A 27582-nucleotide genomic window follows, 5' to 3' on the forward strand; every position below is an offset into this window, starting at 1 on the left:
GTGGTGTGGAGCTGTATCTAACCACTGCAGCACTGGGTGCCACATTGCAAAATCTCATTGTACAAATATATAATACTCTCACCTTTCCTTCCATGGGCTCATGGCTGAGCATGTCTGGTCATCTGGTCAAGTACAGTTTGTGTCATCAGTTTCAGCACTAGTTGTGGTCAGATGAGAGGTGCAAAGGCTGCTGTATTTCAACACAGAATGTGCAGAGTGACCTAACATGGGATGCACTGGCAACAAAGAGGAAAAACAAGTCCCTGCAAAGGTAGTTTACAACTCTGCTGTTTTAGTTGGCAAAATGTGTGCATTTACTGAACCAGACAACACAGTCCAAATACCATAGCACCAAGCCTGTTCCTCTGATCAAATGTTTGTTTATACACTTACAGCTCAAATATGAACTATGTTTTACAGTACTGCTCAGAAGATCCAGCCATAGGTAGAAATTTTTTTCTGTAGTTCTTTTTAGTTCTTTCTGGTAAAAGCAGGCTGGAGCAAATAGCTTCTTTTCATGTGAACTATGCCATTATTTTAAAACTCAAGTTGATGTGGTGCCTTGGAGTCATAGGTCTTGGCATAAACTACAACAGCTTCCAGGGTGCTTGTACTGATTCAGTTGTTCAAGTCTTCTCTTAGCTGTAGCCTGGTTTGTACACCAGGAGCTGCTCTGAACAAACCTGTGTGCCCAGCTGGCTGATGCTGCTGGCTGGGTTTTCTGTAATGCTTGGAGATGATCCTGGAACTGTGGGAAACCTGTCACTGGTCATTCTCCATGGCTTCCCAGCTGAGTGGGAATGCTTTCCTCTTCCTCCAGGCATGGCTTTTGCTTTGGTTATTTGCAGACAAACTTTTGCTTGTAAAATCTCTTTGCACCCTTCCCATTTGTGTGTATCTCCACGCATGATTTGTCAGGGTGTGTAATTCTTCATAATCTAACGTAGAGTAAATATTTTAGGATAGAAAAGCCACTCACCTCGGTCAGTACTCACCTGGAGTACTGTGTGCAGTTTTGGGCACCACAATGTAAAAAATACATTAAGCTATTAGAAAGCATCCAAAGGAGAGCCACGAGGATGGGGAAGGGTCTGGAGGGGAAGCCGTAGGAGGGGTGGAAACTACTGTCAGGCACATGGCGAAATTTTTGGGGTGATCCTGATGATCCCTTCTAACTGAGGTCATTCTAGGATTCCATTATTGCTGAGCGCGGGGGAGGCTCAGCAAAGAGGTATCCCTGGGAAACACCTTCGTGCTCCTTTCTGCTGCTTTCAGCCCTTCTCTGATGGCAGAGCGTGTGTGGAAGGAGAGCACCAGGAACTGCGCTGGGCAGAGAACGGCGCGGCCGGCCCGTCCCTCTCCCGCGGGCACGGGCAGCTCCGCCCCGCATTCCAGGCATTGTTTGCGGCCCCGCCCCGCCCGGGCCCGCCCCCGCCAGTCCCTTAAAGGGGCCGGCACCGCTCTCAGCCCCGGCCCCGCCCCGCTCGCCCCTCCCGGCCGGGCAGCGCCGCCATGGCGCTGGAAGTGGAGCCGTCCGCGGCTCCCCTCAGCTCCTTCCTGAGGGACTTCCCAGCGCCGCTGGGCCCGGGGGAGCCGCTGCCATGGAGCTCCGCGGGGAGCGGCGCCCTGAGCAGGGCCGAGGTGCCGGGCACGCTGGCCGAGCGAGCGAGGAGCCTCCTGGGCAGCAGGTGAGGGGACGGTGGGGCGGGTGGGGGCTCCGGCCGGGCTGCCCCAGGGGCGCTGCTGGCGGCCGCTGTGAGGGAGCGGGGCCGCCCCGGCACCGAGGCCGCAGCAGGTGCAGGCGCGGGAGGCGCTTCCTCCTGACGCGGGGCCCGCCGGGGGCGGGGGAGAGCCCTCAGCGTCTCCAGGGAATTTTAGGTTTGGAGATTTATTTGTTATTATTCCCCCTTCTAAATTACTTTTGGTGACTGTTAATAGCATGCTTCTATTGAGGCCATAGGCCTTCGGCCCTGTGCCTTCATAGTATTGTTTGTGTGTGCTTTTCAAAAATAATTCCTCTCCCACTCTCGGTGCGGAGTCAGTCACAAGTCCGCAGTTAGCGCGGTGGGGCGATTCCGGCGCTGGAGTGGCAGCAGTGGGAGCTCAGGTCCCTCAGGGCACCTGTGTGGGTCAGCTGGCAGTCTGGGAGGGAGGCAGTGCCTCGCAGGGCTGCCGGGGTAAGGAGCGAGTCAGCTCCAGGGCTGTTCAGCTCCCCAGCCCTCCCGACTGGGACGTGCTTGTGTGGGTTTCTCAAGCTGATGTTTTCTTAAAACTTCAGGAGCGCAGTCGCACCACTGCTGGAACACCTTGCTGCTCATCAGTGATGCATCTATCATTCCCTGACTGCATCCTAATAAGCCTTATCCTGAACAGTTTAGACTTCCTCTTTAATGCTGCTAAGGATTTGGATATGACTTACTTCTTTTGGCAAGTTAGTGCTTCATCAAGAACAAGTTATCTCCCAGTTCTACTCTCTTAATGCACTTCGGCAGTAGGGCCTGTGCACTCAGCTGTTACAAAGTTCCTACCACAATCTGCTTCTCTAACCTGCTTTTAGGAGTCCAAAACAGTGTTTGTGAATGCTCTAAAAGAGCATGAGTGGTGATCAGGGCTGTGGTACTGGAGTGTGGAGGAGGCTGGTTCTGGTTTGGTATGTGCTGAATGTTACCTGGTTACTAGAGGAATTTGAAAGATAGTATACATGGTTTGAATTAATTGCCTTTTAAACTATCATCCATTTGAGTTTATGAACAACAAATAGATTTCTGTTGTTGTTGAAAGTGTGTAGGTGGTTTTTAGATATTTAAATTGTCCTGGAAATTTGCCTTAAAAATCAAGTTATTCCTGCATATTACAGAGATTATTATGGACATCACATCACTCATATCTTAAATGGTATGCCTAAATCTGAAGATGAAAAATGCATACCAAAGAAATACAATTTCTTAGTCTGTAGCTTAAAAAGGCCCAGATAATCATTGCATTTTTTAGTTGTGCTTTGACTAAATTGCTCTTGAACAAAACACAGCTGTGTTTTGTTCCACAGTGAGATTGCAAATTCATCACGTGCGTTGAATCTTTGAACTCTGTGGAGCAAGAGTGATTCTGGGTGAATGCTTTAAAGAGCAAGGTAATGCCAGTCTTGAGCAAGTACTTATCACATGGCACCTACTCTGCCACGTGGGCCAGGCTGGTCCTCTCTCTGCAGCTGATTTAGAGAGGAAGGTATGAGGCTGTAGAGTTATGGGATGTGTTACTCAAACTGCAGTGCTTTAAAAATCAGTATTTCTGAGCTGCATATCTGCTGACATTCCATTGTTGTCTGTTGGGCACAGTAACAAGTGGAAGCAGAAGAGGAATGATGGTTTTGCAATGCTTTCACCTCACCTGTCACTCCTGGTGTTTACACAGAGAGGAGCCTGCCAGTGTCAGAAGCTTCATTTTTCACATACCTGCCCTGCAGCCTAGTTCTGGCTCCACAGCCTCTCTTGTGGAGCTGCCCAAGTCCTGAGCTGGCAATTTAGGAGTGTAAAAAAAAAAAAAAAAAAAGGGAAGGGAACGAGAGCTGAAGAAAGTAAAGCAGAATTGAAGTGCACCAATCTACTTATTAATTCTTCTTTTTACAAAATGTTTGTGAAAAACAGAAGTAGATAAGAAAAGTGTTTTTATGAATTCTCATGGGTGGCTGCAGGCAGCTCTGTGTTTGGGTGTAATGTAGTGTATCTGAAGTGTCAAATGTAGGGATCCCTACAGAATTATAGCTCAGGTTTGGACTCCTAAGACAAAGAGAAACCTCATTTTGCAGTTGCAAAAAGGCTGCATTTTCCTGTTGGGTAGGCTAAGTTCTTGCATGTGGAGAAGACTGATACAGCCCAAGGCCAAGACAGGAATCTTGTGTTTTGAAACTGCAGGCCTTCTTCTTATAATCCCTGTAATTAGGAACTAAAACTGAAGTCTCTGATTCTGTGAGAAATTGCCAACATTACATTTTTCCCCCGTGTTTGCTACTGTGGATCAATTAAAAATACAGCTTTGAAGGCTAAACAAACTTTTCTGTTGATGTGAATCCTCAATATAATAGATGAGGGAGTAGTAAGGGAATAAGAGAAAGAAGGATGTTAAAGATTTTAAGAAATGGAAAAGTAAGGGTGAGGACTGACATTAGAAGACACTTAAATGCTTGTATAAAAGTTGTTGAAGATGCAGAAGGGGGAGCCAGATCAATGACTGTGCAGGAGGTCACTGTAGTTGGGATCCAGCAACCTGCAGGCTGTCATAGCAGCATCCCAAACACATGGAGAGCAGCTCGGTGAAAAACACCCATCTCTGCTTCCTGAGTGTGAGATTTCTCTAACGCTCCAGCATCACAGAATGTATTTTACATGGTGATTAGTACTGATGAAGGATTTCTATGTAGATCAAAGTGTTATTGGGAAGCAAGTGACATTCAGTCCTGCTGTTCTACTTTTCATTTCTGTGTTGCCAGGTACTTCATTCACATGTGCACAGGTGTTTGGTTTAGGCCCTTCTGGGCATGACCCAATCAAGGTCCATAGCCAATAAAGGCCCAGCAATATCCTTGGCTCACAAGAGAACATATGGTGATGTTTAGCTTGTTCTTGCAGTTGCTTGGAGGCACAAACCTTTGTGCCTTTGCAATGAGGAACGTTGTTCCTCCACTACTGATCAGGATTTCTGTTGAGAAGAGAGTGAGCCAAGAAACAACTTTGGTTGGGTCCAACAAGGATTTTCTGGATGCTGTTGCTTCTCCAAGGCTGCACACATCTTTTCACATGGAAGCAGCTGGATATGTCAGGCTAATCCCTGAATGACCTAATCTAAAATGAATTATTTTAACAAATTTCTGCAAATGCAGCCACCATAGCGAAACACCAGCTAAACCAGCAAACCATTTCTCTCTGGCAGGCCTTGCCCCTAAATGACTAATCTGGTAAAGCTTTGCAGATACTTCTACTTTGAATAGTTCATTTAAATCGATGGAACTGCCTGCTGCTAACTGCAGCTAAAGACATACGTAACATATTGAAGAATCAGAACAGGCTTAAGTAATCTTGTTTTGCAGAAGTTCAGTTAACATACACTTTTGTGTAATAGCTGTGTTCTGATAGTCTATGAAAATAGGTGAATGTGAATGAAGTGACCATTAGTTACTTCCCAAGCTTTAGAAATTAACCTGAAATATTCCTTTCACTGCAACAGAACATGAGATGAAGTCAGACCCCCAAATATAGAAATTTCATCTTCCCCTTGATAGGAGCTGAAACTTGTATGGCCATCCTGTAACATATCCAAAGAACAATGTGAAATTGCTGCAGCCTTCCTGTTGGAGGAGATTTACTACAATAGCAGTGAGAGACTTGGGCTTCCTGTTCTGCCCCCTCCCAAGCGATCTGCTGTTACCTCTGCATCCTGTTTTGTGTCTTTGTGCTTTACATTGTAGTGCTCACACCAAGGTGTGGCCCTGGTATCTTTATTTCCAGTATTCCCTTCTTTTAGAGTAGTTAATTCAGCAATTCTGATATTTTGATGCCTAGTGTGATTTAAGTATGAGGACAGGGAAAAGAAAATGTTATCTTGCTTCTGATTTCCCAATCTCTTCTTAAAACACTATTTAGTCTCTTCCTCTGTGAAAACTACTTTCTACTGTGACCTCTGCTTTTAATAAATTCCTTAAAACTTACTTCCTTATTCCTAATTTGAACAATTTGATGTAATGCACTGGTACTTCTCCTTGCTTGGGAACACATTTGCTTATTTTGCTCTCATAACATGTGTGAAACCTTTCTGTTGTTGTTTGAGGATAAATACTCAATTTTGAAACAACCTGTTTAGGGTTTAATTGAAAAGTGGCTTTTATGGAATTAAGCCTCTCCTGTTCTGCTGTGGGTTTTTTCTTCCTGCTGAGAATAAAATGGAAGTAGCAGGTGACTCTTCACTACACATTTTGTATGAAAACTGTTTGGTAATGACTGAGGGGCCTGAACAGATGGATTCTGGATTCTAAAGCTGCTGCTTATGGTAGTTTCATAAGAAAAGCTGGGAAAAAACCTGCTTCATGTAACCATAAGAGATGGAAATTTTGTGTGTGGCATTGTTTATGTATTTGTTTTGATTCCCTCTTGTTCATCTCCTTTAATGACCTCATGTCATTAGCGCAAGAAACAACTTCCTGTGCATTGTAGAATGTCAGATGTTCTCTCCTTAATGGATATATGTTTGTACTTTTCTGGCTACCATCACCCTGGGAACTCTAGGTACTGCTCTAATAAATGCTAATGCTTTAAGCTGCTTGAGTGGAAACATTCTGTAGTTGATTATAAGAATAAAAAGCGAAAGGGAAATAAAAGCAGCAGATTGGGGAGAAAATACTGAATACAAGCAGCTTTTGTTTATGAGGAAACTTGTGACCTGCTATTATTTTGGCAGTGTGAGAGGATCTTTCACTTGCTGGGGAACTGCTGGCATTTGCAGATCTGCACTAAACCCACTGCTGATAGAGCTGCAACATGCTAGAAACACATCCCAAGCCTGCAGTGCCAGAGCTGAGCTGTGAGTGATCTTCTGTTCCACAGCCCATGGAGCAGATAAGGGCACCTCTTCCCTCAGATGTAAGGCAGCTGCAGCTGACTTATGCTAGAGCTTGTGCTTTCAGATCTAGCACTTGTTCTCCCCAGCATATGTGTGTATGCACAGTCTGAAAGGAAAAGAGGATTATATACTGGTGCACTGCTGCCTTGTTGCCATGACTTTGGTAGTAGTATTGTCTAGAAACAAAATCAATAACTTTTTTTTTTTTTTATCTGAAGGATAAGTGATCAATACTTGGCCAAGACAGTTGGTAATCTCTTGTGCTTTATTTTATACAAACAGATTTGCTGACAGTACTGTGGGAGAATGTGTGTATTTGGAGTGGGGGGAGCATGAATTCTTTTGCTTGCAAAATAGGTGCATAAAAATGCAGAAGGCTTTGTGTAAACGTGGAGTGTTTAGCATATCCTGGAGAGGCTGTGTACCACCCTCCAAGGTGACACAGAGCTCATTTCTCTGCTCCCAGTGCTGAGGAGCATCTTTTTGGGGTCTGCCATCTGGTGCACAACTCTGAGTCCTCAAAGCCACTATATGCTGGGCGTGGAGCACTGCAGGAAGTCTGTCAGCTGTTTTCAATCCTTCACAAAAAGTGTAGTTGTAGCTGAGGCTCTGGCCAGGGTGGGGTGGCCTGACCTTTGATGCTCTGGATGCTTCCCCATTACCCAAAAAAACTCTTTGCTAGAGACTTCTGAATGTACCTCTTAAACTGGAGGGGAAGAGGTGGGAACATCTTTGAACTGGTGACTTGTTTGCAACACTTGCTGCAAGTGTACTGAGGGTTTAATGACCCAAATAAAAAAAAAAATGACTGAAGTTATCTTATTGTGTTTCTGCTTCCCAAAAGAACATGTATATATTTTGGTGGGTTTTTTTTTTTTCTGAAGACTGGTACTAAAAGGGTCAGTAACAGTCTTATGATTGACTTGACATACGACAGTGTGGCTGTGGTGGTGTGACAGCTGGTCTTTTGAAATGAAAAAAAAAAGATAACTAAATTGCATTGCAGAAGAGAGACAAGGTGAACAAGAGAAGTAAGTTCTGTTCTGTAATTTAAGCCAAATCTAAAGTATGCAAAACATCACAATTGCATTCTACTTCTGTGTGTAACTTTATTTTGGCCTGGAGGTATGTGTAGCAACAGGAGCTTTGCATAGCTCCCTTTACCAGTACTGTGTGTGTCCAGTAGTCCAGAATCTTTCGAGGAGGTGGGTGGCATATAAATTTAAGTGTCACCTTTATTAGCATAAGTATTGCTTTACTCATTAACTTACTTCTTTTATCTGTACTCAGGTTTTTGAAACAAGTCTTGTATTTTGCTGTGAGTAGCTGGAGGAGAGGAGCTCCATGCTCCAGCTGCTGTTGATCTGACTTCAGCTGCTGGTGAAGCTACAGTGCCTCATCTGCACTGTTACGACATGCTTTAATTCTTTTAAAATATTTTTTATTGTGGTCAGAACACACCCTTTGTGTTAGCAAAGAAATAGCCTGCAGCAAAGAAATTCAAGGTCTGTTTACTACTAGCCTGTGTGTGCTGAGGCTGAGTGTTTAGTGTTGCATGTCAGAGAAATGAGGCTAACGTGTTTCTTCTAAGATTCCCCTAAAGTAGCATCCTGTGCATGTAACACACCCCACCAGTTTTCCTCTTCTTCCCAATACAGTTGGTTTTCCACTTAAGAAACAGCTACAGTGTTCCTTCTGATTCATGGAGATTAAATTGTGCTTGGGTCAGCTCATCACCAGGGTGTCTTGGGCTTCTTTGAAAGGAAGGTTTTAACAATAAGTGACATTCTTCTTTGCTTACAGGAAAGGTTTGAAGTCTGCAATGGTAATTGCAGTGGTTTACTTTTGCACTGGTTGCCATAGGTACTGTGGCTGTTTCCAGATACTCTCCAGCCAAGTGAGACCTTGTAGCTCTCAACTAAAGCAACAGTTCTTGCTCCTTTTTAATGACCCATTTTGTTAACTCTTGAAGTGTCTGATTTAGAATGTGAACTTAGAACTGGTAAATGTTGAACCTGAATGGAAGATGCTATTCCTTGGAGCTCCATTTACTTGAGCTCAAGTGAAAATCAGTCTTGCCAATATGGTAATGCTGTGATGAAGATTTAATAGAGTAATCACAAATATGTTCTGTTCAGAACTGAGTTTGAACTAAATAGGTTTGGTAATTTTTAGACTTCTATCTTTTTTCAGTGTGTCAAAATCAATTATTTGATGTTGCTGTCTGCATAACAAAATCCCAATAAACAACCACTTTCTTTTAGATTTGCAGAACTATGGAGTGGGAGGAAATACATATGAAGCAAAGCTGAATGAAGCATATGAGTATTGAGGAATCACAAAATTTCCTTTTTAGGAACTGGGTGACAACTGGAAAAAGTTGAAGGATGTGACATAATTTGTAAATTTGCTCTTTGTTATAGGCATCCTGTAAACAGACGTTTATACATGACTTGTGCATTATAGCACTTAGTAGATTTCCTTTTGTTTAAGCTGCTTTTTATGGACTCAGTTCAGCAATTCTGGACTCTGGAAAGCAGAAATGTACAAAATTTAAAATCAAAGTATTAAGCCCTCTTCTGATGTTGAGCTGTGAACCCAGTCTAGATATGATTTTTTTTCCTCCAGTATAGCAGAGAAATTCTGAAGATGTCTGAAGCTGTGGCTCTCACTGTGCAGCTAAGGGTATTGCTATTTTCTTAATGTTTCTTGTCTCTGTTCTTGGAGCTGAAACGTGCTTTGACTAAAGCTTCTGACTTTCAGCAGTGTCAACAACACATCTGACATTGTTTGTTATATTTTCATAGTCCTTTCTTTTTCTCTTACATGAACAACAACAGGAAGAAGGATTTTGGCGGGCAGGGTTGCCATATCTGTTTTGGGTGTATTTCTTGCCTGACCTTTTAAAAGGTTGTCTGTCAGTGTCAGAGCCATTATAAGAAGGCATTGTTACTTTAAATGAGCTAGGAAAGGAACTGACTCCCCTAAACATATCAGCCTTAAAAAAGAAATAAAAGCCACATTCTGTTTTCCCTTGATGTGACATGACTGCAGCTAGCACTGAAAGGGCTGCAAACACGTTGCCATCTATTTGAAGTACCAAAATAACTCATTAAATTGGGCCGTCACTGCCACAGAATGCGTGGCATAAAGCAGGCCTGTGTTGCAGCCTGCTGACTGACACAATGCTTTCTGTTTGCTGCCACAGGAGGTACTCATACATGGCTGTGAGGATGTGACAAGGCCCCTCTTTCAGGAGCACAATGGCAAAATGCATTTCAGCTTGTTGTCACTGGGATCTAAAACCCCGCAGCCTTCCCCTCCTTGCCCTTCTGTACACACAAACCACTCATTGCTGAGCAGCATCACAGACCAAATGCTTCCACCATTTCATACTCCCCAGCAAACCAGTTTCATGCAGAACTTTCTAAATGTTTCCTGGGAAAACGAAGTCTTGTCCTTGACTTGCACCTTAGTGTGGTATTTGCTTTGGCTGGGTAATTCAACACCTTGTGGAAATCAAACACTCCATGAACAATGGATAAAGTGACTTTTTATGGATGTTGATGCTTATTCTTCATTGTGCTCATAGAAAATGGCAGAAACCTGTTTTGTATGTATACTGTAGTTGTCAGTGCTTGCCATGAGACTGTAGTGAATATAGGAGTTATTTTATAGTAGCCTCCTTTTGGAGTTGGATGGGACTTATTTGTTTACATATTCAAAAACATTATAGCAAGTGTGTGCTTCTTATAAATCATGTGGCTTGAATAAAGCATTGAGTGAGCAGGAGATAGCGAGCAGACCATGTAGTATTATTGTGTTCTAGATGCCTACATAGAAGTTTTGTCTAAATAACAAGTCTTGGAGCCTCTTCTCATCCTAGTCTCCAGTCTCAACTCTTTGCCTGGGTGGTTTCTTTGGAAAACTTCCAGTCAGAATAAAGTGAATGATAAGGGCTGTAGATTAGGAGTAAGCATGACTTTTCTTGTGAAGGGAAGGAGAATTCCAAGTAACTTTTTTAGAGATTTGCATCTTCCACAATGCTGAGATCTTGATGCTGTCTGTGGTGAGATTGTTGACTGCAAGCAAAAAAATGCTGTGTAGTGAGTAGAAACAAAATGTGTGTGTTCAGAGGCTGGAATTGAAGGTAGCAGTTCCCATCTGAGAGCTCAAGAGAAAGAGGTACCATCTGTGACTGGAGTGTGAGGCAACAGTTTGAAAATATGATTCATACACTTCTTCCTCTTTACATTCTTGAGAAAGCAGTTGTCTAACTGAGGATCTTACTAAAGATTTGTGTGAATAAATATTGAACATATGGTTTGCTCTACTAGTTTACTAATGAAGTTTGTGTTATTGTGTGTAATGGTTTCTAAGTCTGAGGTCACCAGCCATACACCACGAGGTTGTAGCTCAGTCTAAACTAATGGAGTCTATTTTGCTTTCCCTTCCTTTTCTTACCAGCAGAGATGTTTCACCACTTCTTGCAGCATCATTGATCCATGCTGCAGTTGATGAAGTTCTCCAAAAAGACTTGACTGAATTTAAGCTGCAAAATGTGGAAACAGAGGCAGAAGGAGATGAGGAAAGGTTCACCTGTAAGTATACTTTTCCTTCTGTCTGTGGTTTTCCCAGAGGCTGTCTTTCAGAAGAGTTTAGTGTTTTGAAATGTTTCCCAGATTAATTTGGTTAGGCTGCCTGGCAAGCAGCAGTGAATGGAACTTCATTTGCTTTTGCTGTGTACCTGTGGGATGAAAGGAAGCTGTGCTGGTTTGTGGGCAACATGCAAACACAGTGTCTGGAGCCTTGACTGATCCTGTGCATTGGCTTTCTGAAAGGAAGAGTGTGTCCTTTTCCCTTTGGCTGAGTGACCTTATTATTCCCACGTTTTGACATTGACATCACCACAGTTGTTGTACAGCCAGACCAACACCTTCAATTCATCCATATTCACCATCTTGCTTTTGTCTTGGCAACCAGATTCTGTCTCCTCCACCTCTTAAACATCATGAAACTCCAGATCTTTCTCTTGGCAAGCTGCTCGATAGTTTGTGTCTTTATCAATGACTTATTTTCTTTCCACTCTCCCCTATACTGAGTGAGACACTGAGGGAAGAAGAGCTTTGCATGTCTTCTACCTGATGCCTGCATTTTTTCCTGAGTGAACTGGAGAGAGAACAGACCTTGGTGACTGAGTATTGGGTTTGTGCCTTGTGTAACAGATGGTCCTACTGCATTTACGTACTGAAGTGTTTAACATTAGACTTCACCAAACCTTTAGTACCAGTGCCAAGAATTTAAACGGAGCAGGATGCAGGCAGAGTAGAAGATAAAAATGGAGAAGAGATGTCTTAGGCAAACCAGTCTGTTCTGTAAGAGGAAATACTCACCCTTCCATTTCCCTGGGATGGATCAAAAGGCAGTTCAGTGTGCCCCAAACAGAGCAGTGCAGTGGCCAGGATATGACACTTCCCAGAAGCCTCTTTCAGCATTCATGTCCAAGTCTGAAACGGCAGGAGGGGGAACTCAGTTAATTAAGTCATGCTGCACCCTGATTATGTCATCCCTTGCTCTTATGCTTGTGGCCTTCACTCACTGCAGCTAACCTGGCCTGGGGCAGGATTCTGCCTTGAGGGGGAGCTGGCAAATATGAATTTGGTGTGACCAGGTCACTGCAGCCTCTACAGGAAAGTCAGAAGCAGCATATTGTAACTCACCTAGGATAATTATGTAGGTTTGCACAAAGCAGTTGGAAACTGTTATCAGAGCACCCTGCAGTCACTGTGCTGTGGAGTCTTTGTTGACTCCCATGTAATTATCTTTGAGGTGAACTATAGCAGTAATACAGGACATGAGCTGCTATACATTTGTCAGCCTAGGACTGTAATCTGTAGTTCTGTATCTAAAGTAAATCTTGGGCCCACAAACCAAAATGAACCCTATCTGAATAATAAATAATGTTTAGAAACAAGGAGTGATGAAGAACTTGATAGGATGTGGAAGCTTTCTTGGCTACAAGCAGCTGGTGTCTCTGGTTACTATATGTTGGGGACATTTGCAGAATATTCAGGCTGCTGTTTTGCTCTGAAGTCCATAAAGATATGACTGGAGTCTACTTTTAAGATAGTGCAGGCAAAGTTGTAAAATCCTTGGATGAGTTTCATGTTGAGCTAGTTCACATTCTCTCACTATTCCTTGTGGACAAATGCCCCAGAGCCCTCCCTGTTCTGATGGCTGAAACCTTCTTTAATTTCCATTTTGCATATTCCTGTCTATTTTGTTTCTTCCTTGTTGTCATCATTGCCATTTAGATCAAATCTCTACTGACCATTCATTCCCCTACCAAACAGGATGGAAATTGGCTCATTGTTCAGGTACTTGAGTTGCCTGATCTCAGCAAGGAACAGCTACTTAAAAGATGTTCATTCTTCTGCCTCCTTGGACTGTACTTGTTTTCCCCTATCTTGTAATTGCTATTACATCACTTTAACTGTATCATTAGAAGGAAAGCTGTTCCTCATGCTACAGCACAGTATGGACTCTCTTCCTGCACTGCAGTAATAAATCTGCCAAAAAAAGCATTCTTGGAATGAAAGTGAAGTGATTATATAAAAGCAACGGTGAGGGGGGGAAATGTGTGCACGTGTGAGTACCACTGTTTGTGGTACACTGCGGAAGCATTTCTGCTGTTAAGATACTAAATTCTTTGTCAGATGTCACAAGCTTAATATTTAAACAGCAATATGTGTCTTCTGGTCAGTATTAGTCTAGACGTTTACAAATATGTAAGCTAACAGCTGTAGGCAAGGCTGTCAGAGATGTTGTCCTATTTAGTTATTTTGTGTTTGGGATGATTTAATATCTAAAGGTTTTTATAGCTTTTCCATTAACACCTGCATATTAGGCAAATCAAAAGTAACTTTGGTTAGTATGTAGTGGCTGCTCATCAAAGATGTGTGTTTAAATTTAAGCTTTCAATTCTCCAGGCCCATAGATGCATCTGAAGCTGGCCAGCTACTGTTGCTGAGGAAAAAAAAAAAGCTTGAGAACCAGGAGTTAGAAAAAGGAATTCTGAGGAAGCTTTAATGCTATCAGTGTTAGCAGGAGTCAGGATAAAATAGATATAGGAAAGATAGTTCATGCACTGCTGGTATTTAGAGTATACAGTACTGACCAGCAAATTATTTTTGCTCTGTAAATGTTCTTTTCAGTGCGTCTGGAATTTAGTTGATTTAGCATTGGGGCAGGTTTCCTATTCAAAGAACAAAACTTTAAATTGTTACCTGTTTGGAGGGATACTGTGTTGCAGATCTAAACACAATGCCAAGCACCAAGCCATTCATTCTGATGAACAAGTTTGGATTAATTGATCTTTGGGATCTGTCCAGAAAAGGATTTGAGTGTCTGGCTGGAGCTTTTCACACTATGCCCAATGGGTGTTTACAGTTCTGCTCTGTAATGACAAAGCTGGAGAGCAGCGGAAGTGTTCTGTCCCTGCAGCTCCTACAACCATGAGTATTTAAAAAGATAAAGATAACAGCTTAAAATTCTAATCTGTTCAGCTCAGCTATGAGTTGAGCTATTGACTTCAGCAAACATTTTCAGACTTCCTTGTTGTTTCAGTGGAAGTGGTTCAGTAGGACATAACTTGACCCAAAGCCAGGCCAGTGCTTTTTCAGCCCTTGTGTTCAAGACAACAAAATCTCATCCTGAAGGTTTTTCTGCCCACTTGATGATTCCCTTTTATTTTTCAGTATGTACAAACTCCTACCACTTTATCTTACTGATTTTACTTACATAATAATAACATTTATGTCTAATATAGTAGACTGATTTTTTTGGGGTCTTTGTTATCATTTTTGTAATGTAATCACCTGCTTGATAAACCTCTATTTTCAAAAAGAACTAGCAAATGAAGAAGCTGCTATTATCCTTAATGTTACGCTGTTTTCCGTTGCGACTTTCTCTCCACATTATTCTCAGGACCTCATTTTAATTCTTGGAGAGCCTGTAAAGGCGGGGTGCTGGATGTGTGTATGTAGCTGTAGGGAAAGAAACTTGAGGGACAGACGGGCCAAAAGATGGAGTAGTGTGGGAAGGTGGGACAGAGCACTCACTGTTTTGCCTCTGTGCTGTCAGTGCTGGATGGGGAGTCGCTGCAGCGCTGCTTTTTTAACAAGCTGCGGGACGTGTGCTGCGAGTGGCAGAAGCAGCTGCCGCCGCTGAGGCCCCTGGCGCGCTTCCTGCTGGTGTCCATCCACGCCATCCGCAACGCGCGGCGCAAGATGGAGGATCGCCACGTCCTGCTCCCGGAGTTCAATCAGCTCTTCGGTCTCTCAGTAAGTCTGGACACAACAGGGGGGCTGGCTGGGCAGGTTTGCAGCATTGCTGTAAGCACAGGGCCCTGGTGATGGATGATCTGTGAATTTGTTGCCATAAGTTATTTGTCATGTCTGCATTGGAGCAAGGACTTAGTGACTCAGATTGCTGGGGGCCAGCTACTGCCCTGATAAAGAAGTGATGCAGGGAGGATCTTGTGACTTTGGGATTCGTGTCATAAGTTATGATATGGGAAGATGGGAAGTTCACCCAGTGTTATGTTGCTGGAGTTACAATGTTCTTGTGACTGACACAACTTATATGTGGATTGAGAGCAGCCCTGAGGAGCAGGACTTGGGGGTGTTTGTTGATGAGAAGCTCAGTGTGACCCAGTGATGTGTGCTTGCAGCCCAGAAAGCCAAATATGTCCTGGGCTGTATCAAAAGCAGGGAAGGCAGCAGGCTGAGGGAGGAGAACCTGCCCCTCTACCCTGCTCTGGTGAGACACCACCTGCAGAGCTGTGTCCAGCTCTGGGGCTGAGAGACAAAAATGAGAAGGATCTGCTGGAGCGGGTCCAAAGGGGGCGACAAAGATAATGAGAGGGCTGGAGCACCTCTGCTGTGAAGACAGGCTGAAAGCTGAGGTTGTTCAGACTGGAGAAGAGAAAGCTCTAGGGACACCTTATAGCAACTTCCAGTGCTTAAAGGGGCTACAAGAGAGGGTCTTGGTAGAGCAACCTGGTCTAGTGGAAGGTGTCCCTTCCCATTGCAGAGGGGCTGGAATTAGATGGTCTGTAAGGTCCTTCCAACCCAAACCATTCTGTGATATGGAGAATAGCAGTTGCACAAGTGCAGTTTGTGAAACTGCTGGAGGACTATATAAGCAGCAGTCTGCTGCTTCAGTGCCAGGTTATTCTTAAGGGCATTAAGTGACTAACAGCAAACAAAGAAAAGGAATTGGCCTGCAAAGTACCCATTTTATCTATTTTGTACATGCCTAAATGGACTTAAATTGTCATTTGTATGGAAGAAAGCCCAGAATAAAGAATCTTTGCTTGTTGGTAGCAGTCTGAGCTATTTTGGTTTTGACCATGAATGTCTTCCTCTCTCTCTCTCCCTCCCTGCAAAAGGATGGTGTTGATCGCGCTTACTTTGCGGTGTTCGATGGCCATGGTGGAGTGGATGCTGCCAATTACTCAGCAACCCACTTACATGTAAACGTTGGGTTACATGAAGAGATTGTTAAGAATCCAGCTGAAGCCTTGAAATGCTCTTTCCAGAAGACAGATGAAATGTTTCTCTTCAAAGCCAAAAGAGAGGTGAGTAGGTAGAGATTAATTCCATTGTACTTAAATAACAGTGAGAACTGTTGGACAATGTGGTATTATCCAGAAAATTCTGACACTACAGTTTATTTGAATCACTGGCTTCTTTATGTAATTATGCTACATGTAAAGATTTTGTTTGATCAAATTATTTCTTATTTTGAGGAAAATCAGTGCTTGGGAGTTCAAGATGAGTAATTGAAAAGAAGTGCTAAAGTGATTTAAATGATTCTGACATAGCAATTATTTGAGAGAATACTGGCCCCTCCTTGTCTAAACCAGGCAGCCTCTAGATGTTCTGCTGTCTTACCTCTTACCTGGAAAAGAGATTTCTGTCTTCCTGTTAATATGGTTGCTATCTTCCTCTTTCTTGTCCCACCAATAGTGTCGCTGATGATTGTAAGGGAAAAATGTGTTCTTTGATTTAAATCAGACTCCTCAATTCATTAAACTTACTGATTAAACTTTGAACTTAGTTGGTCTGATGAACATTCTTTCTTCAAAACCCCATTACACTGTGTGAGAGCTCTTATTATAGCACTGATGTGGAAGTACTCGTTGTCAATATCTTTATTTCTGCCAATGAGGTACGAAAGAGGAACCAGCATTTCATAAGGTCTGACTCTCACTAATCTTTTCAGGGAATCTAGGAGAGTTAGATGTTTTTCCTTTGTTGGCATTCTCATTTAAATACCCAAGGATAAGGAGATCTGTGTAGAGCAAGGTATCTATAGTTGCTAGGGTGGAGAAGGTGAAAGGGATTGTAGAGGTGTGTTTGTGAAATGTTCATTCTACTCAAATTCAGATCCTTTTGCTTTTCTGCATGTCTGTTTTAAACAATAGAGCTCTTAGTCTCTTAGATCAGTTCTGGAATTAATAGCAAGAGAAGGAAGAACATAAGAGACAGTATTTATTATCTGCATATTAGAAAATATGTTTATAAATCATTTATTTCACATCTCTCTACTATCTTGTACCCTTTTTTTCAAGTACCTGAATTAGGATTAGCAGGGCTACTCTGCTGCATTTAGTGTGACCAAACCTAATTTTTCAATATTGCCATATATGCTAGTAGGGCTTTTTGAATATTCACCTGACACACCTGTTTTCCTTCTGCAGAAGCTGCGGAGTGGCACAACAGGTGTGTCTGCCTTGATTGTAGGGAACAAACTACACATAGCATGGCTGGGGGACTCTCAGGTGATGCTGGTGCAGCAAGGGAAAGCTGTGACATTAATGGAACCTCACAAACCAGAAAGAGAAGTAAGTCTGACTTTTTTCCTCTTAAGTGTGTGATGTCAGATTCTCTCCTGAAACCTTTTGGAGTCAAGCTTTTTTAAGTGTTTGGTGCTTTACATAATTACATATACTGGATGTTAGGATGCATGGAATTAACAATTTCTTGTTTTGCATCCACTCCTGTGTCTGGATAAGGTGATCCCTACACCTTACCTGCTTGGAAGTACTAATGAATGGTACTGAGAGTCCTGACTTCAGTTCCTGCTCAGACTATTCAAAATTTGCAGTAATTAAAGACTTTCACAGGCTTTTTGTGTGTGAATTTGAATCTGCCTGTTACAGAATATCTTAGTAATTTGAGATTAATAGCAGTTTAAAATATTAGCATGATGTAAATCTTTCGTTATCTGCAGTACTGTCATTGAAAAGCTGATGCTAATTTATTGGCCTAACTAGCTTAAAGTGTATTGCATTTCCTGTCTATTTTCATAGCCAGATATTTTATTCCATGAAATTGGATGGGGACTTGGCAAGTTTAGCTGGCATTGCATGACCCTTTGCCTTCACTGCATGAATATTTGTAACAACTGAGTAGTTAAAGGAGTACCAATGCAAAGACAATTGTTACTTAGCTTGGTTATCATGTATTTCATTCTGAACATTTATATATTCACCCAACTGCTGTATGGAATGGGAAGAAGTGGCAGGAAAATTTACTCATCCATATGAGAAAACATATGATGATACAAAAACTTGAGAATTCTGCTTTTTTGTGGACAAGCCATAGCAGGGTTGGAAAGTAATGGCTTGTTTCCAGTAATCCTATGTGGCTGTTTCTGTGCTAGATTCTGACATGTGTGTTTGCTATATTCATTGTAGAAATACAGAAACTGGAGCAGCAAACAAAATATATTCCACTGTTTTTCAGGATGAGAGAGCAAGGATTGAGACTCTGGGTGGCTGTGTAACCTACATGGACTGCTGGCGGGTTAATGGTACCTTGGCTGTTTCCAGAGCAATTGGTGAGATAAACCATCAGAATCAGTAAACTTTGGATTAAATTTGATTGAAACACACCACCTGAGACGGGGTTTACTGTAAATGGTGTCGTTCAGCATCAAACAAATAAACTAGTTACTGTCTTTTCCCTAAGACAAGGACTTACATGGCTTGCAGCTACATCAGCTTATTGGTTTTACCATGAGAATAAAATGTTATTTTATTTTACATACTAGCCATGATAGTCCTATTTTTTTTCCTACTACTAAGATCTTGCTTCCTATAAATGCTTAAAGTACTGTAATGTTTTACAGTAGTTTAACAAATATGCAGCATTTAATTTGTAAAAGTGGAGGAAGCAATAAATGTTTGTCTAGCCTTTTTTACATGCTTGAATGTCTGAATTGTGAGGGGTTTTGTTGACTTTAATATGAACGTATCTTTCTTCTGACTGTGGATCTTTCTGCTTATGTCAAATCACTTCATTCTCCTTCAATATCCAGCAATTCAGGGCATTTTAATTGTAGTATTCTCACAATCTTATTAAACAAGCTTACTTTGCTAATTGCCAATTAGGGCAGAAAGAAACAAAAACCATGAGCAATACAGTAGATAAATGTAATGTATGAGTGGGAGCAGATTAGTATGGAATTTGTATAATGCTATTTGGATCAGTAGCAACCCCTGTTTGGTAAGTATGTCCATACAAAACTGATAAACTAAACATAATGAGCAGATTCTTAGGGCATTGTGATGTATATCTGGATAGCTGAGAAAAATTTTATTTTCATGGCATTCTGAAGGCTGTACAGGAGGCACATCTGCAAAATGAAGGCCTGACTATCTCTTTGCACAAATATATTTCTGAGAGAAAAAACTTAGGAATAAATTCCTTATTTTCCCTGCAAAATTAGGGGGGTTTCTAAGGAGTTACTTTAATTTTTACTTTCTAATGGGTTGCTTTTAATTTCTAAATTAGAATAACTTCTTAGAAACCCACTGGATTTAGGTAGGTTCCAAGCATCCTTAAAGAAACAAAAGTCTTCTGTGCTTATTCCATGGCTTTTGGCTATTCTTATCCTGCATCAGCTACCTCTGGAACATGATCTGGCCATCCTTGAGGATGGCAAAAGCAATTGATGAGTAAAGAGTACCTGTTTACATCTGAAGTAATCCAGCCTTTGCTTTGTGTGTTTGTCTCAGGTGACATCTGCCAGAAGCCCTATGTCTCTGGTGATGCAGATGGAGATTCCTTTGAGCTGACTGGCTCAGAAGATTACCTGCTCCTTGCCTGTGATGGATTCTTTGATGCCATCAAGCCCCATGAGGTTGTAGACTTGGTCCTGGATCATTTGATGCAGACCAAAGGAGTGGGGCTCAAAGCAGCAGAGAGACTGGTGGCTGCTGCCAAGGAAAATGGATCCAGTGACAACATCACTGTTCTGGTGGTCTTCTTGAGGGATCCTCAGGACATCCTGGCAGACTGTCTCAGAGACTCTAAGAGCCCTAGGGCTGATGATGATGCTCAGAGCTCACCCTTTAACTTCCTCAGCTGTGAGGCAGCAGCCGCACAGTGACAGAATCTGTTTAGTCCAGAAGGTTCAAGTAAGTTCATTTAAGGAACTGCTTTCCATTGAAGAAGCCTCTAATACAGTGGGCAAAATATATCAGGAAAAAAGACAAATGGACAAATGTGGAACAGAAAGGCAAGACCCCTTTTACTGAGTTCCTGTTTGTCTTTCCCTTCTCCCTTTTTTCCCCCATCCCCTCAAAAAACACTGAGCGGACGTGGAGATTTGTACAGCTATTTCATCTCTGGGAGCACACACTGAAGTGTGTCCCAGGGCTGTTGGTCATATCCCTCTGTCCTGGAAGGGTAAGAAACCATACTAGGTATAAGCTAATGGATGAGAATATGCATTTCATGAATTCTGAGTGAAAATTTGAATTAGTGCTTTAAAAGAGCACTGTATGTTGTACTTAACTGTGATGTTACTTTGGGAGTTGGAGGGGAGAAGCTGTCCCCACCACAGAAAAGCTTCTTCCTGTGTGTGTTCTGTAGGAACACACTTGGGGTGCAGGGACTGGGTGGCACCAGTGTGCTGTGTAAGGTGCTTTTGGTTTGTACCAAAGATAGTAGAAGAATGATGTGGCCTCTTTATTCAAACATAAACATTTAACATTGGTGTGTATGGAGAGGAGAAAATAAAACTGGATGCTCCAGAAAAGCAGGAAAACTAGCTAGAAATATCCCAGGGAAAATGACAGAAAATCAACTGCTTTCTGGGATGCTCTGGTTTATAAACTGGAATCTGGTATTTAACTGCACTGAATTATTTCTCCCTAACAAACATGCTTATTGGCTATTTGGCAACCTGAAAAGACCCCTCTTGTGGTATTTGAGAGAGATCTTTACAGTTTGTGTGTTCAAGCAGGTAAATGTCCTCTTCCTGCCACTATTTTGTATACTATAACAGAGGAGGAATTTCTTTTTCTTGTAAGTGTTTATTTGTTAATTTTCTGAACTTTACATTTGATGAATGTTTTGCAGTGTTACCTTATTTTGTTGTGGTTTTTATTTAAACTGGAATTTTAAAGTGGCTCTGTCTTTATTATCTGGTGTAAAAAAACTGACTACCCTCAAGTGCCTTAAATATTTCACCCAAGGATTTCTGGCTGCCTATCACAGTCTGGTGAGCCAGTTCCTAATTTTTTTAAATGTGACTTTTTGTTTTCATTGATGCACTTAAATGTTTCAGTTTGTGAATTATTTAGTGGTAACTAGGTTTCAAGAAAACATCTTTCACTGTTGCCAAAACTTGTGGTTTGTAGTAAAAGCTTCACTGTGACTTACTCCCTGCCCTGTGCAGAATGCTCTAGAGGTTTAATCATAAAGTAACAATCTGAGTAATTTTTTCATTTAAAAAGAAACTTCTGTCCTTCACAAAAAAAAAAAAAAAAATTAGTAACACAAACTAGAAACAGTTTAGTAACATTTTTTTTCCATAATGGAAGGTTAATTTGGCCACACTTAATGAATGTTTTGGGTCAGAATGACTTTCTAAGAACTGTGAAGCTCAGAGGATGAAAGAAGTGTAATGAATATGTGAGGGTATTTGCACAACTGCTCTATTCATGACATGCTAGAGCCTGTGGTTGTGTTTTGTCTTGCCTGGCTAGCAGGACTCAACAAGATCTGAAGGCTCAATGGTAAATTTGTTATTAATTTCAGTGTCTAAACAAGAAGTGCTTTGCATCTGGCAGCAAGATTGTATGCCACATTTAGAAGCACATGTCATTGCAATATGTCAGTCCTATTGACTAAAATGTGGTGAGCATTAATGTTGCCTGGGGAGGAAGCTGAGGTAGAAGAGCTGAATGGCTCAGGGGAAGAACAGAGCAGCACTGTCTGTGTCCCCAGTCTCTGGATCCTTTGCTGATGTGGGATGGTGCAGTGAGCCCAAGGCTTTTGCTGGAATTACTGAGGATGATCCTCCAGTTTTTAATGTAGGAACTCCTCAGTGACCTCCTCTCTCACCACACAGCAGCTCAGACAGCAACTGCCTTGTTTTGACACAGGGGCTTTTCTGCTGAGAAGGTTGTAAGCAGTTTTCCACCCTACATTTTGGTGTCTTAAAATGTATGGGGAAGGATTTCCATTATGGCAGCCTGGTGGGGTGGGCATCAGTGTTTGTAGTGAACCTTCTTCAGTTAAGGAAGGCCTTAGGCTTGTTCAGTGATCTCCTTGGATTTATCAACTCCTCTGTTATTGATTTCTAGCCAGACATTCAATTCCATGCTAAATCCTGATGACCACTAGTGCCTCTTGGTGTCTTAGAAATAGTTCTATTATTAATATAGTAAGAATCATGCAGAATTGGTTGCTATCTGAGGGTTATCAGGAGAGGGGAAAATTATTGTATTTATGAAGGAAGGTGTGAAATATTGGTAAGTTCATGATATTGGTTTAGTTTCTGAAATTTGCCAAATTTCCTCAAAGGTGAAAGGGATTGAACAAGCCAAACTCTCTGTAATGGTTATTTTTTTTTCTACCTTTTCTGGGCAGATGTGCATTACAGAGGAAAGAAAGTCCTAAGTCTTTTGATGGATGCTTGCAGCTATGTGAGAATATCGTTGTTTCAAATTTTATAATTTCTGTATTATGGGAGCTAAGTGAAGTGGGCCTTTAGAAAGCTGTCTGTGGCAATCATAAAATCTAATTCTCAAGCAATGCTCTGGGGAAGAAATTCTGCATTCTTAGAAGCTGTTCCCTTACATTTGCATTCATTCTGACTGACATAGTGTTTCATTTCTTTGAGATGTAAATGAATAGGAACAGTCTTTGAGAAGTCAGAGAGATTACAGCATGGATTAAAAGTATTTCTCTCATTTTCAGATACTTCTTACTAGCTTTATAAAGTCTGGTCAGGTCAACAGAAATTGTAATGGGTCAAAAAAGGCAGTTTGTATCCCATAGCTAGAATAAGTAATTCCTGATGTGTCATCTACAGGAAAATCCCAAATATGGTTTGGGGGAAAGCTGTAGAAATTAGCTGAAGGATTCAAGACAAGTGTTCAATAATTTTCATGCCTTACTAGACTACAAATTGATGTCTTCTGAGTGCATTTTAGCACTCAGTAGAAGAAAAATTGCTCTTTAGAGGAGCCTGAAATTTTAAAACAGAGCACACTTAAATTCTTTTGTTGTTTGGCTGGAAACTGACTTCAGTTCTTCTGTTTAGTGGGTATCTAACATCTCTTTTGCTTATGGGTAATTCATGCTTCTACCTTCCCTTCCTTTCCCCATCCTCTCCTTCCAAGCCCCCTAAGACAGTGAATATTCTGGGTCTGACAGATACAAGATGAAAGTTTTGCAAATAACATTTGTTTGGGGGGATTCATTTTGGCTTTTTTTTTTTTTTTTTTCTGAGAATACGGATGATCGAAAGGCAGTAAAATTCTTAGAACAGAGAGAGATTAAGTAAAATCCACCCTCTGAGTGATGGAGGAGTGAAAGAGAGAGACAGGAATGCATTTAAGTATTATTAATGCCTATTTTAAAAAGGAAGTGGGCTGGAAAATAGAGCTACAAATGTCAGTTCTTTAGAGTGAAATACCAGTGCTTGAAAGAATTAGAAACACACCCATTAAAAAGGCAGAGCTCAGCTGTGGTAACTCTTGTCTTCAAACAGCCAAAGAAGGAATAGCACTAAAGTGCCCAAGGTGACTTACTGTGACCCCTCAACACTCCCACGACAGCTAATGCTCCTAAATGGATTTTTCCCAACATCCTCCTGTGCTAAGAGGGAGCACCCAGCCTCTGCAGTTCCTGGTCACTGTGCAAGTGCTGCTGTGAGTAAACCTGGAGTGTGTTAATGAGTGGAGGGGATGGTGAGCCCTGCAGGATGAGTAATTGGGCACTGAGTGGTTACAGCAGTGCTGGCAGCTGAGTAGTGTTAATCACAGTGATGACTTTAATAGCATTTAATAGACACTTATCTCAATTCAAAGTCAGATGTGATACTGCTCTTTTAAAAAGCATTTCCAGTGCCATTAACCTTCTGTCATGAGGAGCCACTAAAATTTCCACTTTTTTGTTGGATGTTGGATGTACTTCTCTTGTTTTCTGAATTCTGGAGATAAGTTGGCTGTCTGCACTGGAAAACCTGTGTTCAGTTGATAGCTTAAATCAGTTATTTGGGGTTGAAGCTTCCCTTCCAGGCAAAAAAACCCAAACAAGCAAACAAGAAACCAACACCTAAAAACTAACCTAAAAAAGGTGTTTCCAAAAGAATTGACTAAGAACTTTTCTAATTGGTATTTGTAAATGGCATTGCAAGAAAAGGTACCCAGCAAATACCCTCAATCTATAAAGGACATAGACAGTAAAGTCTAAGTTAATATTTCAGCTCTACTCTTAGTGCAAATTTGACTCTGTTGATTAAACTATTTGTGTTCTTGTGGATGCAGGTACTGGATATGCAGCACCACCAGCCATTGTCTGTTTCTAGTCTTACAGTACTGGAGTATCAAGCAAACACTTTAGGGAGAAGGTGGGGGGATGTTAGCCACAACAGAGCAGATTGCAGATGATTCATGTATAATTTAGCTCTGGTTAAGCCTGAATTAAATTTCCCTGCTTAGCTCTATTACTGTCCCTTTTGCAATTGGGCCTGTGCCTTCAGACAGATTCCTACTAGGAAAAAATGGTTTATTCCCCCCTTTTGAGGAGCAAACCCTTCTGATGAACAAAATGCTACCCAGGAAGGTTTGGGGAAGGAGAAAAATGAGCTTTCAAATGAATGTGAAACTGCCCAATCTACATGAAGTTATATACTCATCCTAAACACAAATTTATAGCAGGTCTGGTTGCATTTGAATAGTACTGGAAACCAGGGGGTTTCTGCCAAGCTCATCAAAACCTTTCAAACAGCATCAAAACCAAGAGGCTGGTCCTCTCTGCATTACTAAATTGAACCACTCAACCAGCCAGCCCTGTGGAGTATTTGTTTTGTAGCATTGACAGCTCTCAAGAGCTAAGCCAGACACTTTCTGCATGTGTTTTGGTTGGATTTTATTTAATTTAAAGTTATTTTTATTTATATAAGTCATGTCAGCTGAGAAGTAAACAAATGGAGACTTGAAGGAGTGACTGCACTTCTGAACATGTATCTGTCATAGACACTTGTTAAAGTAATGCCTTAAAATGAGCTGGTAGGATCTTGTGACAGATAACCTTATCTCTGCATGGAACAGGAAACCAGCATCTTCCAGAGAATCACATAAACCTTTATTTTGGTGTGACCCATCAGACCTGAACCCTCTTCAGTGTCCCTAGTTTAATGCATGTTCCAAGCTGCACACGCTGCTGCTCATGCACACAAAAACAAACAAGGGACAGCTGTGTTGGCCACATAGAAAATTTAGCAAGATGCAGCTTTTGTTAAGCAGGAGAGGACTGAATCAATAGGAAAAGAAATGTTTTCAAGCTCCTTGGAATGCAAACAATGGAATAAAAAAAAATGGCAGCCTAGAAGAGTTGGCAGTGTACTGTCGGCTGAAAACCACTGTTTCAAGCAAATGAATTTGGCTGTTTTGTAATGTCTGTTTTATTTTGATAACAAACTCCTCTCAGTCAGAGTTTTATGTCTTATTATGTGCCTTTTGGTTGAAGAGACAAGATACATTCAGTTTCTTAGAAAGTTAAATATATCTGGGCTTTGTGACATGTTAGATCCTGGTTATGGAATTTTCTCTCAACTGTTAAGCCTGATTACTAATTTCCAGGAGATATTAATATATCAAATACTGAAATTATTACTGATTAAATGGTTTTGGATTTCCATGCACAGAAATGTCATTGGTCCTTCCTGATCAAGTGGATCACTCCTTGAAGTTATTTATCCCTTTTAAGGCCATACATTAAGCAGGTAAAAGGTTTGTTGCTTTGGCAAATGGAGCTGGAATGTGTGACCATCACTCCTGCCAGGAACTATTTATCCTTTTATCAAAGCAATGATGCTTCTTTTTGGATGTCCAAGGATAAAGAGATAATAGCTAAGAAACCAGGGTGAAACCTTTGTGAAAAGGCATTCGGCTGAATATTGCATGATTAATGCTGCTTTCTTTGTCTGGTTTTCCCACTTTTTTTTTTTTCTTTAGTGTATTTAATAATAGCAAGATATTTCTTTTATTTGGGGTCAAAACTTTATACTGACAAAAAAAAAAGGCCAGTATAAAGTTTTTAACTTTAAGTTCCTTTAACTTATTGACTTTAATTGACTTTAATGACTTTAAATTCCTCTTCTGAAAGTCAGTTCTGTTCTGTGTCCTCCCTATTTTGCTCCAAATTTTCTTTTTCTCTATCTTTTATGTACTTTTACATTGTCACCCTCTCCCTCCCCAAAATGCTGCTTTTTTAGGCTATAAAACCTGTTGGCTGTTAAGTCAGTTTAGTTGCCACTTTGTAATTTTCACTTCATCTGTGTCCATAGTGAATTTGGTCCGATCTTTGGAGGCCTGCAACACCAAGAGTGTAAAAAGAACCATGTCAGCTAGGAAGATAAGAGACTACAATAACTGTTGCTTTGGCATGGACCAGTATTGGATATGTAAGAAGAAAATCCTGATATTTGTATTTTACTTCATAGGAATACTTAAGCTTATTTCAGGTAACAATAGCTCTCACCCTGATCACAGGACTTCAGAAACATTCTTGTCTCTGTCTTTCCTTATTCTTGCAGATTGTTTGTGTTTTCAAACATTTGCACTGTTGAGAGTGGGGGGAAAAGCTTTCTGCCTTCCTTGCCCTCCCCAGCTCTCTGTCCCAGCCCAGCTGGCTGAGCAGGCAGGGTGGGAGCAGCAGCACAGCCCAAGGCTCAGCGACCTCTCAGCCAGTGCCGTTCTTCAGGGTCTGCCCGTACTGTAACGCCAGTGCTTGAGGAGTGGTAAGTGAGACCTCTGTAACTACTCCTGCTGACTTAAAAATATATCTTCTTATCAGTATTAAAACAGTACAAGAGCAGAGCTGTTGCTTTAGGCACATTTCTTGCCACTGTGTTGGCTGGTGAACCTTGAATGGAAGTAAGAGGGCCAGTGACTTTGAAATAGGAGCTGTTAGCCAAGTTTTGTAGAAACATAGTCCTTATTTATTTTATATGTTAATCTGCACTTGTGACCCTGAGCAGAAAATCTGCAGTACAGCAGGTTTTATAAGCTGTGGCTTAACCGGTTATCTAGTCTCTTAAAACTCTTATTTAAGCTGACTGGTTTTATGCACAAGTTGAAAACCTGTTGTCATTGATCATAAATGCTATGCATATTGTACATTCATTTACATGGATTGTTCTAATAGTGCTTGTGTGTATTGTGCTACATTGCCATATTTTTTATATACGTATGTATTGCATGAGGTTTAATTGTTGGGAATTTTTTGTACTGTCACTTTTGTATTCACACGGTGCCTCATGTATCTATTTGCATATTGCAAGAAGTTGTTTCAAAACAGTGATTGGAAACAGGTGGGGATAAGAACTTGCCACTGTAGGATCTGATGGTTCTGAAGTATTAATAAAGTATAGTGACTCAAA

General features: G+C 41.4%; 1 protein-coding gene across 7 annotated transcripts; it reads left to right on the forward strand.

Moving 5' to 3' along the window:
* Positions 1 to 1468: 1468 nt before the first annotated feature.
* On the forward strand, positions 1469 to 27582 carry PPM1F (protein phosphatase, Mg2+/Mn2+ dependent 1F). 7 transcript variants are annotated; one of them, XR_009488794.1, is made up of 9 exons: positions 1469 to 1688; positions 11077 to 11210; positions 14752 to 14951; positions 16061 to 16249; positions 17375 to 17518; positions 18423 to 18516; positions 19697 to 23845; positions 26488 to 26604; positions 26737 to 27582. XR_009488794.1 is itself a non-coding variant. In XM_059863104.1 (8 exons), the coding sequence occupies exons 1-7, from the start codon at positions 1513 to 1515 to the stop codon at positions 20068 to 20070; spliced, it is 1311 nt and encodes a 436-aa protein (XP_059719087.1). In that variant the 5' UTR covers positions 1469 to 1512; the 3' UTR covers positions 20071 to 20098; positions 23686 to 27582. The 7 variants fall into 7 exon arrangements, 4 of the variants coding, with proteins under 4 accessions (XP_059719087.1, XP_059719088.1, XP_059719086.1 ...); XR_009488792.1 differs by having other exon boundaries at positions 19697 to 26604; XR_009488793.1 differs by having other exon boundaries at positions 26488 to 27582.

This window comes from Haemorhous mexicanus, chromosome 19 (genome assembly GCF_027477595.1).
Source record: "Haemorhous mexicanus isolate bHaeMex1 chromosome 19, bHaeMex1.pri, whole genome shotgun sequence".
In the NCBI taxonomy this organism is placed as follows: domain Eukaryota; kingdom Metazoa; phylum Chordata; class Aves; order Passeriformes; family Fringillidae; genus Haemorhous; species Haemorhous mexicanus.

What these genes read in the sequence shown, in the direction of transcription:
- PPM1F (XM_059863103.1), top strand. Translation starts at nt 1,513, where the DNA reads ATGGCGCTGGAAGTGGAGCCGTCCGCGGCTCCCCTCAGCTCCTTCCTG. An exon ending in AGATGAGGAAAGGTTCACCT is followed by an intron (nt 11,211 to 14,751) that starts GTAAGTATACTT and finishes CTGTGCTGTCAG; the next exon opens with TGCTGGATGGGGAGTCGCTG. An exon ending in CTCACAAACCAGAAAGAGAA is followed by an intron (nt 17,519 to 18,422) that starts GTAAGTCTGACT and finishes ACTGTTTTTCAG; the next exon opens with GATGAGAGAGCAAGGATTGA.